Genomic DNA, 18536 nt, shown 5'->3' on the forward strand with positions numbered 1-18536 from the left:
TGCGCACGCTCTGTTCTAATAATGAACGGGACAGAAATCAAGCTCGATTACAAGCCATCGAGCAATCCTTCGGCATTTATTAGTACGAATTTGTTTTTTGGGCGGCTAGGGAGTCTATTTTGGTGCGTCTTTAGTCGATTTTTCGAACGGAAGGCTCGACGTCGACAATCCGAAGTGTATCCAGCCGAAATTCACTTTATACGAGCCGAAAAATGCGTCGGGCGCTGCAAAACGAAAGCGCGTGCTGGTAGAAGAAAACCGGAGAGATCGAAGAACGCATAAACGGACACGTTCTCCGTCATAGATGGCAGAAACAGAATTCATGACGTACATGGGCCGAAATTTCGGGCCCGATCGTCCTCCTGAAGATCTCTGTCGGTAAGATTATTCTAAATTCATTGTCGTCTAATTTAAAAATTGCTCATTTGGAATGAAGAAATTTGGTTGGCGTTCTAGACAAAGGAAGTGGAGTCATGACTCTACACGATGCAACCGAAATGACGCTACATCCAATGACATGTTGTAAGTACAGTAGTAGATGATATAAGGGACTAGCAGACTCTGACTGCACCGTGGTGTTTATTTTTTTATTTTTATTTTTAGTGAAGGAGGAGACGGAGACAGAAGACGAAGGAGACGAAGGAGACGAGGAAAGCTTTCAGAGCAAGGTACTTCGCCGTTTCGCTTTCTTTCTATCTCGCCACTGCGTCATATGTGTGTTTTTTTTTCTCAGAGAGCTCGTCTGATCGAAAGCTTTGGCAGTCGAAAGCAGAAGCGAGTCGCCCATCAGAGAGACGGCGGGAGAATGAAGGACGCCGCTCTCAAGTCGGTCCTCGAGGAGACGAGACAACACCGAGAGGACAGAAGCGACGGACGTAAGTCTCTAGTATTTATCAGAATCAACCCGACAAACTCTTTGTGTAGATGACGAGGAAAATTTGCTGGAAAGTCAAACGCGTTTCATACCGCCCTTTGATGCCCATGCCGAAAAGGCGGAGGACGTTTTCAAACTAGACGACAGTAGGGATTCCTTTGGTGAAAATGTCTGGGTCTCTCTCGCATAGTGTTCTTCAGTTATCAGTCCCGTTGCTATGGAAGAATTGAAGGAGGCGTCGAAGGCGTTTCGAAAAGCGACCCGTGTTGACGTGAGCGAGTGGAGAAGTTCAAAGAAGTAAGGAAAAGCGAGCCTTTCAATTTTGGATATTTTCTATTTTATTGATTTTGATTCTAAGGTATTCCGATTACGTTTTGAATCATCTTGACGTTCTCGGGACTGTTGGCTCGTCTTCGGTGAAGAAAAAGAGAAGCCGGCTGCTTTGCTACATGGCCTATTTGCTTGCTATTTATCGGAAGGAAGACAAGAAGAAGAAGAAAGTCGACTTGTCACAAGAGTGTGAGAGATCCTGAAAATGAGTGTGCAAGCGAGGCGCGTGGACATTGTAGTATTTTTCAGGTTTAGACAAAATGGAAATTCCCTCCGCTATTGGCGACGACATACGAAAGATGTTTGGGGAGATAATTGGTAGCAGTGGAAAGGAGCTAAAGTATGCCTACCTAACCACGTCTGTTCCCTTCTGACTTCTTTTCGGTGCTTAGGCCCTTTCTGACAGATTCCACGCGGATTAAATTGACGTCGTACATCCTCGTTCTTGCTTTCTTTATTGAAGGTTTCTCGTACGACTGCACTCAGTTGGCGAGAGACCTCCGACTGAATCCGCAACAGTGCGTGCTCGTAATTATATATATATATATGAAGGCTCGTAGGGATTTTCTGCTCTTTTAGAATGGCTCAACGTCTAAGGGCGATAGGATGTAGCACGAAGACTTCCCAGGCAGATGCAGGGTCCAAATCTCAAGGCAAGAAGGTCAAGGCGACGGCACTCGACAGTACAATCATCACCACAGAATTGACAGTCCCATTTCAAATTGTATCGTCCAAAGGCAAGCGCAAAAAATCGCGCAAGGTTGCGGTTTAGTTTTCGAAATACGTTTATTGCATTTATTGGGTTAATTGAGATATTCGGGATCTGGATTTGGACGCATGCGTCACCTCCACTTTGGGCGGCGAATCATGAACTTTTCCGAGCTTTTCAAGCAGTCCAATCAGCTCTGTCGCTTTTCGCCGAACGGAAATCACGTCGTAAGTCGTCGAAAACGCGTCAGAACCCGTCGCATCGCCTTCTTTTCCGAAGGCGAATTGCTCGTCGTATCGCCTAATCGTTCGCGACGCGAAAACGCTGCAGATAACGAGTCTCTTTACGTGCATCGACGCAATCAATCATTTCGAGGCAAGTCGCCTACTCGTAAACAGACAGAAAAAGAAAAACGATTTTCCTCTCTCGATCTAGTGGTCCCCGGATTCGATGTTCGTCCTTTGCTGCCTATTCAAGCGGGCTATCGTGCAAGTGTGGTCGCTCGAGCAGCCCGACTGGCGATGCAAAATCGACGAGGGTTCGTCGGGATTGACGGCGGCGACGTGGAGCCCCGACAGTCGTCACATTCTCGCGACTGCCGATTTCAATGTAAAATTAATTAATTAAATATTTTTAAATATTCGCAAATTTATGTATTATTTTTTTAGTTGAGAGTGACGGTGTGGTCGCTAACGGATAAATCGGTCTTTTACATGAAATATCCTAAAGGCATTCGATCGGGTATCTCGTTACTGGGAAAGTGTAGAGACACACTTCTATTTCTATTTTTTGTGTCTTCTCGCAAGGCTTAGACTTTACGCGCGATGGCAAGTTTCTCGCTTTGGCCGAGCGACGCGATTGCAAGGACTACGTGTCCGTGTTTGCCTGCGACTCGTGGCAGCTATATAAGGTCAGATCATCGTTTGTGCACTCCGTGACTCTGCCTCATCTGTTTCATTGCTTAGCATTTTCCTGTTGAAACGTCTGACATGTCCGGAATTCGGTGGTCGCCCGACGGCCACTTTCTATGCGTGTGGGAATCGTTGCTCGAGGTATGAGCACGACATAGGGGAGGCATTATTTATGTACTACTATGTCTGTTAGTATGGCGTCTATATCTACTCGATTGATGGGCGGAGGGTTGCCTATTTTTCTGCCTATCAGTACGCTCTAGGAATCAAGTCAATAGGCTGGTCACCGTCTAGTCAGTTTCTGGCTGTTGGAAGCTATGATCAAAAGGTATGGTGTGCCGACACCCCGTCAAGTATTAATTAATTAATCTCCATCTCAGATTCGTCTTTTGAATAATATCACATGGAAAACTATAGGCGAATTCACTCACGTCAGAAAATTTGAGCAGAACGACGACGTGGTAAGCTCAAATATTTTAGAGTCCATGAAATAGAGTGACTTTGGCCTTAGGTTGTGTATAAAGAAATAGAGAAGAAGTCGACTTACGAAGAACAAGTAACGTCAAAATTTCGCGTCAAAAGCCAATGTGAGCAGTAGAAAAATATTTAATAATATTAGCTCACTATTTGATCTTAGACGAAGTCTGCGAAGGATCCTTGACCGTTCCTACACTCAAACCGGATTTGGATAAAGCTCATCCGAAAGTGGGTGTCGGAATCATGGCCTTTAGTAACGATAGCCAATATTTGGCAACTCGAAACGGTAAAAGGATATCATTGCCACGGTGACGACTCTCACTTCTATTTTTGCAGATAACATGCCCAACGCGTTGTGGATATGGGACGTGCACAAGTTGAGACAGAGCGTTCTCATGCTTCAGACGTCGTCGATTACCGGTACTAATCGATTCCTGGAAGCTACTTTTATCATAGCTTCCCCGCGAGCACGTTTAGTAATATTTGTCTTCCAGCTTTCAGCTGGGATCCGTTAAATCCTCGCCTGGCCATCTGCACAGGCAAGAGCAAAGTCTACATGTGGTCGCCGGCCGGCTGCATCACCGTGGACATTCCTAATGACCGTAAGTAAACGCTCGGTTCTCTGTCCTTTGTCTATTTTTGTCTTCCAGCTCTGTTTCACGCTCAATCGATTGACTGGAATCCGTCCGGCGACGCTCTGGCTCTCGTCAGTAAAGACCAATTCACCGTGTGTTATTTGACCGACGTTTAGTCTACGCGTTTCAATGCTCAAGCCGTATATTTCAGAATATCCTTTTTCGCAAAGACTACTACAAAAAACCCTCTATCTTCATGCATGCAAAATGACAATTGATAATTTAAAATGTTTACAAAATGTACAGGAAAAAACGTTTCTAACGTCGTGGGGGAGAAGAGAAGTATCGTCTAGTAGAAAAGAATCAAAGGGCAAATGGAGAGGGAAAGAGACTCTCCAGACATTTCTTAAGAATCCATCAAAAAAATTCGTTGACATCATTTCATCTTCAGCTGACAGAGAACGGGTAGATGATCGGACGGAAAACGACTGCTGGGCAGACCAGTCTCCTTGGAGAGCTCCTCGACGGGAAGCCCCCCCAAGGCGGCGACGATTTCCAGACCGCGTTCGGGCGTGAACCAAACATAATCGAGCGTACCCTGAAACGTGTGCGTGTAATTCGTCAACGGAAGCTTGGGAGTCGAATCGGTTTCCTTGGCAACGACGGAGGCAGCCCAATCGTGCGAGTTGGTCAGTTTGAGATTGTGTCGAGGATTCGGATAGGGCAGAATGAGACGCGATTCGATCGCGACGGCCAAATCCGCGTGCGCGTTCTCGAGCGAGCCGTTGCGAAGAAGTTCGACGACGCCGCTGTCCGGCGTGCAATTGAAATCGCCGCACAGGATAACGGGAAGTTTGGTCGTCGTCGTCAGCGGGGGCGACGGCGAGTGCTTGCGTTGACGAGAGTGGGCCGTCGTCGTCGTCGGCGGCGGCGGCGGCGACGGGGAAGAACCGCTTGCCTGGCTGAACGCGTCGAGACTTTTCAAACACGCCTGCGTCTGCATTATCTATAGAAGGAAATTATCGCTTATTTTTCTTGTGCTGAGTGAGGAGGGGACGACGAACTTGAACGTCCGGCGCTTGATAGTTGGCCGTGATGTGAACGGTGGCGAGAACGAGTTCTTTGCCGGTGTCGATGCGACGAAGTCGAACCATGCAGGCGACTTGGCCGTAGCCCGAGCAGAAGTGATCGGCGCTGCGCAGGCAGAAGTCCTTCATTTGAGACGAGGAGAAAACGCCGACTTGATCGTTGGGAAAGCAGCGAGCGATCTGAAGGGGAAAAATTTAAAGTCCAACTAGATTTGATTTGGGGGAAAATTCGACTCACCTCTTTTGACACGTACACGTTCTTTTCCTCGACGACTTCAAAGACCTTTTCCTTCCAACATATCATGTTCCCTGCGTTTTGAGGACTTTACGTTGGAGTACTATGTAATGCACGCGGGGATGGATTTTACCTATGCTGATGCCGTGGGCCGGCTGGCCGGCGCTCGGCGACTTGCGAGCGTAGTGCAAACCGTATTCGGCACTTCGCAGCCAATTGGAAAACCAAGCGACGTGATTATCTTTCGCTTCGTCGCCTGACGTCGCCATGACGACGCTACCGTCTGCCTTCTCGACGTAGCAACTTTGCACCTCTTGAAGACACAGGAGATCGGGAGAGTGATAGAGAATCTTTGAGAGAGAGAAACATAGAGAATGGAGCGCGCGTTTGTGCGAAAGCGCTCACTTCGCGTTTGATCATCTCGCGTCGTCGATGCCAGCTTCTCACTCCGTCGCCGGCATACGGAAACCAACTCTCGCGAGCCAAGTGATCGGCGAGAACGTTATACTGCATCACGGTGACGTCGTCGTCGTCACGACGCTCGGGAAGACAGAGTCGATTCAACTACAAAGAAAAATGAATATTGATTAATTAATTAATTAATTAATCAATCGAAAGTTTCTCATTTACCAATATTCCGTCCGACGTGACGACGGGCGGAACGGGCGGCAGGACGTCGCGACGACGTATCAATCGTCGATCGGAATCGAGACGAACGACGGACGACGATTCGGCGACGGCGTCGACGAGATCGGCGGGAGTCGTGTCGAGCGAAGCGAGTCGAGGAAATTTCACCAATTCAATCACGTCGATCCAGCCGCCGTACGCCGCGACGTTGTCGCCGTCGTCGTCGTCGTCGTCGTCCGACGTACATCGACGTGCGAGTTGTTGGAGAAAACGATCGAAGAGAAAATTCTGCGTCGAGAAATAATATTCGACTTGTTTTCGCACGAACGTCGTCGTCTGTTCGACGTTTCCCGTCGCTAAGGCCATTCGCGTGGGCGTGGGCGGCGGAGAGCTCGGCGGCGGCGGAGAGCGTTTGCCGCCGCGGCGAATGTATCTTCGATCCGGGCTCAGTTGGAGCGTCGTCGAGGCGACCGTGACGTCGGCGAGTTCCCGGTGGCAGACGCGGAGAGTGCGAAATGTTGCGTTCGAAGCGACGAGAGCGTTGATTGGAACGTAGCCGGACGAATTGTTCGCGATTAGAAAGCCGAGCGCGACGTCGGTCGCGAGATTCTCGTCCGAGAAGCGTTGCTCGAGTTGCGCTGCGATGACGTCACGCCGCGTCATCAAGCGAACCATTGGCTGAAGATACGTACGGGGATCTCGAAGAAGATGACGTCGACTAGAAGCGAAGAAGTTGGGAGTTCGTACGCGAATTTCGAATAGCGGATGACCGCGCAGCGCTTCGACGATCGACTCTGCGTCGTCGGCAAGACCCTTGACGCGCGGATGCTCCAGAAGATCGACGACGCGAACGAAACCGTCGGAATCAACGATCGGCGTTCCGGCACCGCCGCCTCGAATGGAATCGAAAGCGCCGGCGAATATGCATTCGATTTGCGTCGCAATGTGAGCCATGAGACTGCGCTTGCGATTTCTTCGTCGATCTCGCGTCATTTGCGTAAATTGGGCCCTAAAAATAGACAACCCCGATTCGATGAGGCGGGCGGACTTCCGTTGGTCGCGCGCGCCCCGCTGCGGCGTTCTCGCGAAGGCTTCATTCATTTTTCCTTTATTGCGGGGAGGGGGGCATCGCGCGCGAGAAACATAGCGTACGTAAGGCCCGAAACCGAAATTTTGTCGCACCGGATGATATTCTACTCGGGGAACGGGCGCGAACGGGCGCGACGAATGTCAGTTTCGTTTGAGGGGAAAAAGATCGCGAGAGACGGGGGGAAGGGGAAGCGTTTGTGGGTCTGCATGACGCGTGCGCGCGTCGTCCAACTCACCGTTTTTTTCCGTATTTACTTTTGCGGCGCGCTCTCTTCGTCGCGTCGAATTCGAATCCTTCCGAATTAAACGAAAGGATCAGATTCTCGATCGCGTCCGCTTTGAGCGTTCCGTCGAGCGTCTCCTTTCGAAAAGACGACGTCGTCGGCGCCGTTCCGCGAGGCATTCCGGGTGGTGGGCACAGTTGAGCGGCCGCCGCCATCGTTCGTTCGTTTGTTCTTTCGTTCGTTCGTTCGTTCGTTCGTCGCACTTCGCTTTATATGACTGAGACGGTCCTTTGTGGTTCAGTGCCTTCTGTTATATATAAATACTTCGGTCGTCGCGGAAGCGTTTATTCCCGGGACTGCGAAAATGACTTCATCGTCTGTGATTGGCTGCGTTGGTGGTCACGCCTATTTCACTACGGTTGCGATCGTCTGCCGGGAAAGTCACTGAAAAAGGTAAAGGCGTCCGGTTCAGTAACCCCCACCTGGCTTCCTCCCTACCCGCCCTAATTTGCCGGAAGTGGGACGCCCCGTTACATAAATCTTAAATCTGAAATTAGTGGGAAGTGCATTCTCCCTTGCACGAGTTAATCTCTAAAGGGATTTGGGCGAATGCACGCCGTTTCCTCATGTTTTTGTACTTCCCTAGCTAGGATTTGCGACAAACACTTTTAGTCAAGAATCTAACTTCTTATAATTCCGAATGTTTGCGTCAAACGATACGGCTTCCTATCTAGTCGATTCCGCGAAACTAAATTAGCCTATCGTGTGAATTTTTGGTGGGGGCGTGGTTAGTACTCACGTGTAACGGAAGTGGGTCATTTCTGGGTGAAATTTCACCAGTACAAACAGATTGACCTTTTGGGGTTGTTCTACTCATAAAGTAGAGTAGATCTAGCGCGTTTATTTAGAAATCCGTGAGTTGACGTTTTTAGGCAACCGTGAGCTATAGCACACGGTTTTTGGTCAAAAAGCGCATCTCTCAGAACTCTGAATTTTCTATGTCAAACGATAGGGCTTTAGTACCTAGTTAACTTCACGGTTTAAAAATTGTCTATAATGCCAATTTTTTCTATTTTCGAGAGGCGTGGCTAATATTAATACATACCGGAAGGGGTCTTTTTTCGTGGGAAATTTGACCCGTACGAACAGTTTCACCTTGTAGGGTTGTTCTACTACTAAAGTAAAGTAGATCTAGCGCGTTTATTTGGAAATCCGTGAGTTGAGGTTTTTAGGCAACCGTGAACTATAGCACACGGTTTTTTGTCATTTTGGTGACCTCTCCAATTCCTAAAATTTCTTTATAGAACGATGGGTATTGGTTGCCTGTTTGACCTCGCGGTGCCAAATTGACCTCACACCTCAAATTTTGGCTGAAATTGGCATTTTTGTAGATGGTGATATCGACACGTGGATCAAGTCCCTCCTCCTCCTCCACAGTGTTCCTTCAGCCTTTCAAGGTAAATAAGACAATGAATTTGATTGGAATTCAATGCGCTAATTCATTTTCGTTTCAGTTCTCTCCTCTCCCCAACGAATCGATCAATCCGACGATTTTTAGATGCAGAAAGAAGAAGACATAGACGAAGACATCACCCTGGGGACTTGGGTTAAAGTCTCCCTCCCTGGCAGCCGGAGGTTAATCAGCTGTTCCCCTGTGGACTTGGGTTAAAGTACACCCTGGTGACTTGGGCAAAGTCTCCCTCCTTGTGGGCTGGAGGTTAATGCGCTCTCTCCTGGGGACTTGGGTTAAAGTCTCCCTCCTTGGTGGCTGGAGGTTAATGTGCCTACCCCCTGTGGACTTGGGTTAAAGTTCACTGTGGGGACTGCAGTCTCAGTCCCACCGCTTGGCCAGGGGGTCAAGCGGCAGCGCAGGAGCGACGGCCCAGGGACTACCAAAGGAGGAGGAGGAGGAAGGAGAGACGAGAGGACTTTTTAATTTTTTATTAGTACATCCGGGATCTTTCTAATAAAAATTTGAACATAGTTTCTCCTACTTTTCTACACGGAAACGGCGCGCGACGTAAAATGACGTGTACTACGCCATTTTACATCGCGCGCTTTAGTTTAGCCTCAGGATTGGCACGCCAGAAAGCATACCAGAAGGTATGCTTTCATACGAGACGCGCGCGCGCAAGTCCCTAGGCTAAACGAAGTGCTCTTGTCTCCATACTATGAAGATCAAGAGCAAACGCATGCAACTACTAGGCACTCATGCAGTAAAACATGCAAAAGAAGTCTCTTCCATTCGAAAGTTTCTTTTTTTCACGAGCTGCCTTCTTCTTCGCGTTGATAGTCCTACACGACAAAGCAATTGGCTAGGGAAATCAATAATAGCAACCTTCGAACGGCGGCCACTTTTGACGATGCATGATAGCTCTGAAACAAAGATGTGATTGGTCAGAGCGTTGAAAACTCTAAGAGGCCCCGGGAGTGTAGTGCTCTTATGTTGGTTATTCTCTAACGTTACTAGGAGATGGTTGGCTCGCGCCGGGACTAGGAACAAGCGACAGGCGAGCGCTGCGGCGAAGACGCGTGCCGAAAAAGGGGCCTCACCCGTCACATTTATACGAAACGCTGGGAGTTCTTTATCGAAGCAGTCTTCTTGGACGGGCAAACGCTTATTCGACTCGTTTCAAAAAGAATACGGCTGCCCAAGCAGCAGTTCACGAGATCAGAATGGCATGCGTGCAAATCCTAACGGGCCCCCCCTGCTCACCTTCCGACTTTTAAGCATACACGCATAGCCCTGATAGACGATCCGGCGTAAAAAACTCGCTCTCCGGTACAGACGACTCGAGACGAGACCATAAGAGAAGACGACGTGACCGAGCTATGTCAGCACTGTCCGGGACTTCCTCCTAATTTTAGTACAAAGGGAAACGAATTCATACGCCGAAAGAAAAAAAGAACTCACAAAAAAATTGATTGATAGTGTTGAATTCACTCTTTTGTGACCATTCCTTCGCGAATTACACTGCAATACTTTTCGGTATTTCGCTTGGCTTCAAGTAGGTGTAAGGCACTTCAAGGTGACGATTTCTCTCATCGATACACGCTTCGATTTCCTTCAAATCTTCCTGAAACTTGGCAATCACGACGCGCGCTTCGGGATCAACGAAATGAGCTTCGGGAAACTGCCCAAGATAAACCTGTAGAACAGAAAGTTAAAAAAATGCCACCCGCAGAATGCTCCCATTTTCATAAAACCAAAATCTCCATCAGTAACAATTTACGCGAAATTCCCTTCAAGAATCCCCTTCGGATTTCCCTGTCTCTCGACTTCCGGGAGCAGAGGCACCGACTATTTTCCCCCCTCTCTCCTCCACTCTTACCTCATCGCGGCTTTTCGTCGAAAGCAGCCAGACGGTCAACAATTGAAAACTCACTTGATCCGTGCCGCCAAGCGATTCGATAATCGATTTCGTCGTCGTCGCGCCCCTCGTGCTCGGCGGCGGCTGTCGCATCGTCATCGGCGCGTTCGGATAGTAAGCGTAATAGTCGTACTGACCGAAATTCTGCGCCGCGTGCTCGGCGGAGCTCGTGAACACGATCGCCGTCAGCGCGTCGACGAGATCGTCGATCGCGTCAAATCTCGACGGCACGTGATGATCGACGTCGTCGTCGTTTTGCGGAAACCCAATTGTGTGCACTTCGCCGATCCACTCCTGAATTTCGTCGTCGTTGCGAACGTCGTCGTCGCTCGCGTAGTAGATCGCTATCAGGTCGGCGACGAAGCGGTGAACGGCGTTCCAGATGAGAAGACCGTCGTCGCGATAGTAGTAGGTCGGCAGCAGCGACGCGTCGGACACGTTGCGCTCGGCTAGGTCGTAGGGAAGGCTGAGACGACGGAAATCGAAATTGCTATAGCATCCTTGAGGGGGAAAAAATCGAAAAACGAGCAGTTAAAGATTACTCTTTTCCTACTTTTTATATACACAATGTGACCGCCGCGTCCGATGGAGAGAACCTGATCGGCGAGTCCTTGGTCGCCGACGAGTTTCGCTCGACCGATCGTATTGATGGCCATCGTGTAGCGAAGATGCGGACAGAGGAGCTTGAAGACGGGATGAACGCGCGGCAAATTGCGAAACATCGAGACGCCGAACGGTTCAATGACGAGATGGGTCATAAGCAAATGAGAATTAATCTGATGAATCTATTAAAAAAACAAGTCAGTTGGGACTTGGTAAATTTTTATTTCGTACCTGAGCGTCGGCGCATCGAAGATGCATCTTCGCTAGGAGCCAATCGTTAAACGTATCAGCGGGCGTCCATATGGGATTATGAAGTCCTGGCTGTTGATCTAGCTGAATGGCCAACGGGACGAAGTCGTTGGACGCGTTGACGTAAAAGAGGCCCATAGCGGGCGTCACGTGGCGACCGGTCGCCGTGGGAATACCGACGAGCGATTTACAGTCGACAATGTAAACGCGTCCAGCCTTGTATAAAAATTTTTCAAAAAAAGAAAAGAAAAAAAAATCTTCTTTGATGCTTACGTCGATTTCGTCCTTAAGCGTGACATTTCGACCGAGCACCATTCGCACGCTCTCGTCGCTGAGAGGAAAATTATAGGGAAGTTTGCCGACAACGCGGCGAATCGACGTCGGATGGTGGCCCTGGAGAAATTGTCGTCCGAATTCCCGATCGGATTGCCAGCGCTCGGCGACGGAGGGAACTTTATTCTGCCCAACCTAAATAACGAAAATCCAATTTAGATATTAAAAAAAAAACGATTAATGCATTGATTACGTTGAAATGAAAAAACGTATTGTAGTGATGATATCCCTGAATTTCCTTGAAGACCTTGGCGACGCCTTCGGTGATCAGCTTATAGAAATAGTTGAATCGGCCCTCGTCTCGACGCATGTAGAAGTCGGCCGTCTTCTCGTCGCCGAACTGATAGTCGCGCGCCAAGTCGGCGTGCAAGGTCGCGCGGATGTGCGACGGCATGCTGCACCATTCTTGCCAGGGAGTCATCTCGCGACGAGCCTGCTTCTCGAGAGCGCGAATCGCTTGCTGTTCGGGACTGTCATTGAAAGCGAGAGTAGCTGAAAAAAAAAACCAAACTATAAAGTTAGGCGACGAAACTTTATATCGATTTACTCGCCTTTTCCCAAACGAATTATCGCTTGTTCGTAGACCCAGTGGAAGCACGGAAACTGAACGGAAACGCCGCCTTTCTCGACGGTCATCATCCCAATAAACCAGCCGTCGGCCTTGTTAGCCAAAGTGAGCTGAACAGCCCAGAGCTCCCCGACATCTTCAGCCTAAAACAACCAATCACCCAATGAAGGTAGTTATTACAGCACCTGACTGTCTATTACTGCAGGGGGGTCTAATAAAACAGGTGGCCCTTATTATTACCGCACCTGATTTATTGTACTTAATTAAACAAACAGGAATAGCACCTATATTTATACAATTTATCCCATCCCTTCCCTCCTTCCTCACCTTCAATTCAAACGACGATTTTTCTCCTTTGCCGAAATCGTCGCCGAACATGCGACTTTTGTGCAACTTCAACGCGCCCGTCTCGCCTTCGCTACCGAAAAAGATGACGTGCACGTCGCCGTCGTAACCGCCCTGCTTCGTGTCGACGGTATCGACGGTGAAACGATACGAGACGCCCGTCGACGGCGGCGCGCACGAATTGAACTTCCACAGGCGCGCTTTCTGCACGACCGCATAGAGGGCGCGTCGGAGATGACCGATCGAACGATAATCCTCGAACGACGGCGCCTCGGGAAGAACGACGCACGAGGGAAGATTTGCGACGTTGAATTGAAGACGTTCGGTTACGTCGGGATGCAGAGCGCGAAATAGGGTCACGCGAGCGACGTCGAGCCACGGATGCCGATCGGGATCCCACGCGCGGCCCATGTTGTAGACTTCGAGGCTGTCGCCCGGCGCGACGTAGCGTCGCTGGAGTTGGAGCGCGTAGTGAACCGCGCCGCCGTTCGCGAAGAGGCCTTTGAATTCGGCGTGGAGGTAGTTTGGCGCGCGCGTGTCGTTCTCCGCTCGAACGACGTCCCATTCCCTAGAAAAGGAGAAAAAGAGTTTTCCTGACTACTACAGGTGCCTCTTGCTTCCTCACTCCGCATAGTTTCTTTGGTCTCTTTCGTCCGGCCGGCCGTCGTCGTGACCGCAGTAATCGGCCGGGATGAGTCGAAATCGGACGTGATGACTCGTGCATTCGTTGTCGATCATCTCCATGGTAACCTGCGAATAGTAGCTCAGCTTCGAATAGGACGACGGCGCGCGTCTTGAACCGTCGATCGCCCAATAATAACTAAAGAAACGCCGATTTTAAATTAATTAATTAATTAATTTCTGACGTCACGTACTAAGAAGAATTCTTATGGAGCCACTCTTTCAACTCCTTCTTTCCCGCTTTCGACGCCATGAAGTCTTTGACGGTGGGACCGTTCCAAAAGGGGCACGCGCGTCCCGTGTTCATGATCAAGTCGAGTGGGCCCCCCTCTTCGACGTTGGCGAACTTGAGCGACGCCGAGCGCACGTCCAAGACGCGATCGTCCGACAGCGTCAAATTCGCGTGACGAAGGCGAACGGGAAAGACGCGTTCGGGCGTGAAGAAGTCATTCGGCGGGAATTTGGGATCGGAGACGACTGTCGCGATGCCGATCGCGCCGATTCCGGCGGTGTGTGTCAGGCGACGATTGTTGAAGGATCGATAGAAGAACAACGACTTCAAGAGGTTCGTTTTGAGTGAAAGAGAGACTCCGCTTAGAAGACCCGGATCAGGAATGGGCTGCGGAAGAGGTTTTAGCGGGCGTCAACCGAAGAAATTCACGTAGTTACAGGAAATTCGTTTTTTTTCATCTCCTCCACGTCCTCGCCGCTTTCGGCTAGAATGTCGTACGACAAGTTTCTCCCTAGACAAGACAGCGGAACTGCTTAGGAGACAAGCGCGACTTCCGTTATCATTGACGCCGCTTACAGTCGCTGGTCATTGGCTTTGAACGACGCAACGAAAGCGCAACTGCCAAGGAAGTTACAGGGAAGTGCAGGCGAGTCTCACCAGAGAGTCTCACCTTCAGATCACGCGTGCGCAATTATAGACGCCAACCGGATCTACCTATGGCATGTTTTTATAAGGCAGAGGGGCGTGATCAGTTAAGGGGGTCTGTGTAATTCTTTTCGGTTGCGGGGGGTCCAAGCTGACAAATTAATTAATAGTGCAGGTCGCATGAAATGAGTTTAGAACAGATGTCAGACAGGTGTACCTAGGTAGCAGAAAAAGAAGCTTAGAAACTGAAAAAAACAAAAACAAAAAAAGACATGTATTTCATACTCAAACTGCTATGCTTCGTGGAACCCTGCTAGGCAGCAGGTAAGTGTAGGGAACCTCTAATCCCCTATTGCGCTCAGTGATTTCCGCCTCAATTTTACCCAAGCTCGTTCTCAATTGATCTTGAGCCATTCTCGCCTCTCCTTCCACGATGTATTCTTCAGGAAAGTCGCCGAGATAAATCTTCGTGCAAAAAAAGCTTTTCAAAAAAAAAACAGTATCGTCTAAATTCAAACACTGACCTCTTCTGGCCCAAGGGTGGCGAGCAGCCAAACGGTGATCAATTGCATGCTCACGTTCTTCGAGTCGCCGAGCGTAGCGACGATGTCTTCGACCGTGTTCCCTTTCTCCGTGGGCGGCGGCCGTCGCATCGTCATAGGCGCGTTCGGATAGAAGGCGTAGTAATCGTACTGGCCGAAATTCTGGGCGGCGTGCTGAGCCGAACACGTGTATATGATGCACGTAAGCAGGCGTACGAGCCTCGCGCGCGAAGGAATACGCGACGGAACTTTGTGACGATTTCTAGAATCGGCGTCTTCCTCGTCTTCCGCTTCTCCGTCTTCTCCGTGCCAAGGCAGTCCGACGTCGCAGACCTCTTTTATCCAATCTTGGATTTCCGTATCCCTGACGACGGCGTCGTCGTTTTCGTAGTAGACTTTTACCATCGTGTCGACGTATTGCTGGAGTACTCTCCACAGGCGTCTGGCATCGTCGCGATAGTAATAGCGGGGCAAGCGATCGTCGTCGACGTCGTCGTTGATTCTTCGGTCGTCGAGAGCATGATCGAGGAAGAGAAGATCAAAATTGAATCTCTTGTAGCATTCTGAGAAATAGAAGGGCAGGATTAGTATAAAACAACGATCTCCACCTATTAGCTCCTCTTATACTCTCTTACCTTTGATGTACCTTATGTGACCGCCACATCCGATGGACAGAACTTGATCGGCTAATCCATTCTGCCCGACCAATTTCAAACGACCGATCGTATTAATGGCAATCGTGTAGCGAACGTGCGGCAGCAAAAGCTTGTGTATCGGATGCACCGACGGCAAATTCCTGTACATCGATATAACAAAGGGCTCCATAACCAAGTGGGTCAAGAGAAGATGATCTTTCATTTGATGTATCTATAAGAAAAAAAACTAACATTATTCATTTATTCGACGTTTCTCGAGTCTTGCCTGCGAATCGGCGCATCTGAGCCACATTTTCGCAAGAAGCCAATCATTGACGCTGTCCTGCGGCGTCCACAGAGGACAATGCGGTCCGCTCTCCTGTCCCAGTTGAATAGCCATGGGAACGAACTCGTCGGCTGCATTCACGTAGAACAAGCCCATCGCGGGAACTATAAACCGACCCTCGGCGGTAGGAATACCCTCCAACTCCTTACAATCGACAATATAGACGTGACCGGCCTAATAAACGACACTAGCAATAATAATACACAAGACGTGCATATAGGTCTTACTCTAATAGCCTGCTCTAAGGTGACGCCGCGCCCTAGAACTCCTCGAACGTCGTCGTCTGTCACGCGAAACTTATCTGGTATTTTATCGACGACGCGTCGAAAGGCGGTCGGATGACTGCCCTGAAGGAATTGACGCCCGTACTCCTTGTCGGTGAACCAGCGCTTGGCGACTTCGGGAATCTCGTTGTTGCCGACCTAGAATTCTCGTTTTAAATACCGAACTATTTTTTAATTAATTAATTAATTAATGTCGTACATGAAAGTGAAAAAACCTCGAGTATTGAGATATTTCGTCTTCCCAATGAAAGATATTTCGGAGCAGTTGGATTTGGCCGAGTCGCCTGAGCGGCGCGCCGATCCAATCGCGAATTTTGTTGTAGAGCATGTTGAGCTTGCCCTCGTCGAGTTTCTCGTAGAAAAAGACCATTTTCTCGTCGAGAAATTGCAAATCGCGCGGCAGATCGGCGTGCTGTCGAATGGCGGCGTGCGACGGCATGTCCTCCCACGTGTGCCACGGCAAGAGATCGCGCCACTTCTGCTTCTCCAATTCGCGAAGCACCTTCAAATAGCCGCAATCGTCGAAAATCAATTTAGCTATTAATTAAAAAAACAAAATTAAATGACGTTATGAAAATGATTTTGGATTTCTATTGCCTTCGCCCAGACGAATGATGCCGTGTCCGTATATCCAACGATAGGCGGGAAAGAGAGCGGTGTCTCCCGTTTTGTCGACGGAAACCGTCGCAATGTACCAACCGTCTAAGGAATTGTCAAGATAGAACTCGACGGCCTCTAGCGTGCCAACGTCGCGAGCCTAATATTGACCAATCAATTAAGCAATATCTTAGAGAGGGGTCTATGAGGTACCGCTATGGTGAACTCATACGCTTTTCCCTCGTGGAATCGCGCTAGTCTTCCGATGATGCCCGAGCCGTGCAGCTCAATGAACCCCGTCTCGCGTCGACTACCGAGTATGGACAGAAACGCTCGTCCCGCATAGCCGCCTCGTTTCGACGCCATCGTCGTCACCGTCACCTGATACTCGATCTCCGCCTCGTCGATCGAACGTCGTCGCACGGGCGCGACGAGACGGCCCCACTGGGCGACGCTGTAGAGGCGCTTTCGAACGTGTCCAATCGATCGGTAGTCCTCGTACGACGGCGCGTCGGGAAGAGCGAGACAGGGCGGAAGATTGCCGACGTTGAATTGAAGCTGTTCGGTGCGATCGTCGTCGAGAAGACGATGGAGATCGATTGTCGCCAAGTCGTGCCACTCGTCGTCGAGCCACGCTTTGCCCATGTTGAAGAGATCGAGACGTTCCGTTTGAGTCGAATGACGGGCGAGTGGGTGGACTTGAATTCGATAGGAAGCGGCGGACGCCGAAACGGCATCGTCGTCGTCGACGTGGACGAAACGCCTTTTGAATTCGGCGCGAAGATAGTTGATGGGTTTCGCCTGGATGTCGGGTTCGTCATCGAAAGAATAAATTCTATGAAATAGAAGGAACATGTAATTGTACTGGAGGGACGTATGCCTATATATATAATGAGATTATCCTTACTCTTCATTTCTTTCATAATACTTTCTTTGGTCTTCGTAACTGGGCAGACCGCTTTCAGGAACTTGATTTTGATTCGAAACCAATCGAAATCGAACGTAGTGCACGTCGCCGTCGACGTCCGTCAATTCGTACGTCATCTGAGAATAGTAGGAAAGACTTGCGTACGAATCGGGAGCCTTACGCAAACCCTGAACAGAGTTAAAAAAACTAGAAAAAAACACAATAAAAAAAATAGATAAATAAATAGATAGATTTCCTTACTAAAGCGGATTAATTCTAAGCCATTCCTGAACGCGCTGAGGCCCCCCGTGTACACGTTCGGCAAAATCTCTCACAGTGGGCCCATTCCAAAAAGGACAACGATCACCCGTATTCATGATGAAATCGACCGACTTTCCGCTCTCCATGTTGAGCTTGATCGACGCCGATCGAATGTTGAGACATCGATCGTCCGGATGACGGCCCGTGGGCGGGTCCATCAGGTTGCCATGGCGAAGATAAACGGATAGAAGTCGATTCGGTTTGAAATATTCGTTTTTCGGAATTCGATCGTTTTCGACGATTCGCGCGATTCCGAACGCGCCGACGCCGGACGCGTGGGTGAACCGTTCGCGTTTCCATAAGGATTTCAAGTATAGACCCGCGCCGGCGATCGAGAGTCTTGCCGCGAGCCGTATCGCGCTCTTGAGTCCCGGTGTGGGAATCTGGAAGAGTGCGTGGATCGAACTAGGGCCCCCCTTTTGTAAGGAAATTCGAGCTTGCCTCGTCAAAGCCAACTGCGTCTTCGCTCGCGTCGCAAATTTCGTACGCTCTGTTTTTCCCTGGAGACGTCGAATTCCGATCAATCGATGTCACGCCTATTGGGGAGGTGGGGGGTGGGTCCTTTCTTACATTCCGCTCTGTCTGCCATGACGTGATGACTGAATTCTGGGCGGCTTTTCTTGCAAGCGCGAATGGGTGTCTTGCAGCGTTGTATCACGCGGTCGGGTAATTCCGAACCCCGGGGAAAGCAAAAATAAAAGGGAAATTACGTCACAGGAAGTCCCATTTCCTTCCTGC

The 18536-nt window shown here is 49.6% G+C and overlaps 5 protein-coding genes and 1 long non-coding RNA gene across 7 annotated transcripts; 3 read left to right on the forward strand and 3 right to left on the reverse strand.

Annotated features, from left to right (window-relative positions):
- Positions 1-6: 6 nt before the first annotated feature.
- Positions 7-1945, forward strand: LOC136196820 (DNA-directed RNA polymerase I subunit RPA49-like). The gene is made up of 12 exons (XM_065986472.1): positions 7-82; positions 135-247; positions 305-378; positions 437-522; positions 604-668; positions 734-875; positions 925-1020; positions 1075-1171; positions 1233-1393; positions 1454-1544; positions 1597-1732; positions 1784-1945. The coding sequence occupies exons 1-12, from the start codon at positions 22-24 to the stop codon at positions 1814-1816; spliced, it is 1155 nt and encodes a 384-aa protein (XP_065842544.1). The 5' UTR covers positions 7-21; the 3' UTR covers positions 1817-1945.
- Positions 1946-1978: 33 nt separating this feature from the next.
- LOC136196814 (WD repeat-containing protein WRAP73-like) lies at positions 1979-4982 on the forward strand. The gene is made up of 13 exons (XM_065986466.1): positions 1979-2140; positions 2193-2288; positions 2349-2522; positions 2582-2654; positions 2720-2823; positions 2879-2965; positions 3018-3152; positions 3205-3285; positions 3336-3411; positions 3462-3587; positions 3638-3721; positions 3796-3903; positions 3952-4982. The coding sequence occupies exons 1-13, from the start codon at positions 2042-2044 to the stop codon at positions 4050-4052; spliced, it is 1344 nt and encodes a 447-aa protein (XP_065842538.1). The 5' UTR covers positions 1979-2041; the 3' UTR covers positions 4053-4982.
- Positions 4061-7484, reverse strand: LOC136196805 (uncharacterized). Its single transcript, XM_065986452.1, has 7 exons — positions 7152-7484; positions 5830-6835; positions 5605-5763; positions 5333-5549; positions 5203-5273; positions 4941-5144; positions 4061-4882 (listed from the first exon to the last, which is right to left on the reverse strand). Exons 1-7 carry the CDS (start codon positions 7352-7354, stop codon positions 4313-4315), a joined length of 2430 nt encoding a protein of 809 aa, XP_065842524.1. The 5' UTR covers positions 7355-7484; the 3' UTR covers positions 4061-4312.
- Positions 6405-9165, forward strand: LOC136196825 (uncharacterized). The gene is made up of 3 exons (XR_010672317.1): positions 6405-7592; positions 8531-8596; positions 8654-9165. It is a non-coding gene; the product is annotated as an uncharacterized lncRNA (long non-coding RNA).
- LOC136196801 (allene oxide synthase-lipoxygenase protein-like) lies at positions 9066-14198 on the reverse strand. Of its 2 annotated transcripts, none has more exons than XM_065986443.1 (13): positions 14098-14198; positions 13959-14032; positions 13484-13908; positions 13234-13428; positions 12591-13176; positions 12247-12406; positions 11889-12187; positions 11636-11830; positions 11345-11578; positions 11064-11295; positions 10472-11010; positions 9856-10288; positions 9066-9434 (listed from the first exon to the last, which is right to left on the reverse strand). In XM_065986443.1, exons 1-12 carry the CDS (start codon positions 14108-14110, stop codon positions 10109-10111), a joined length of 3132 nt encoding a protein of 1043 aa, XP_065842515.1. In that variant the 5' UTR covers positions 14111-14198; the 3' UTR covers positions 9066-9434; positions 9856-10108. The 2 variants fall into 2 exon arrangements, with proteins under 2 accessions (XP_065842515.1, XP_065842516.1); XM_065986444.1 differs by having other exon boundaries at positions 9066-9515; positions 14098-14187.
- A 131-nt stretch (positions 14199-14329) lies between these two features.
- On the reverse strand, positions 14330-18527 carry LOC136196983 (polyunsaturated fatty acid 5-lipoxygenase-like). The gene is made up of 12 exons (XM_065986652.1): positions 18369-18527; positions 18240-18298; positions 17739-18181; positions 17478-17684; positions 16784-17405; positions 16571-16730; positions 16173-16510; positions 15917-16111; positions 15630-15863; positions 15344-15575; positions 14691-15271; positions 14330-14631 (listed from the first exon to the last, which is right to left on the reverse strand). The coding sequence occupies exons 1-12, from the start codon at positions 18385-18387 to the stop codon at positions 14452-14454; spliced, it is 3270 nt and encodes a 1089-aa protein (XP_065842724.1). The 5' UTR covers positions 18388-18527; the 3' UTR covers positions 14330-14451.
- Positions 18528-18536: the final 9 nt, after the last annotated feature.

The sequence above is a fragment of the Oscarella lobularis genome, chromosome 16, assembly GCF_947507565.1.
Source record: "Oscarella lobularis chromosome 16, ooOscLobu1.1, whole genome shotgun sequence".
Classification (NCBI taxonomy): domain Eukaryota; kingdom Metazoa; phylum Porifera; class Homoscleromorpha; order Homosclerophorida; family Oscarellidae; genus Oscarella; species Oscarella lobularis.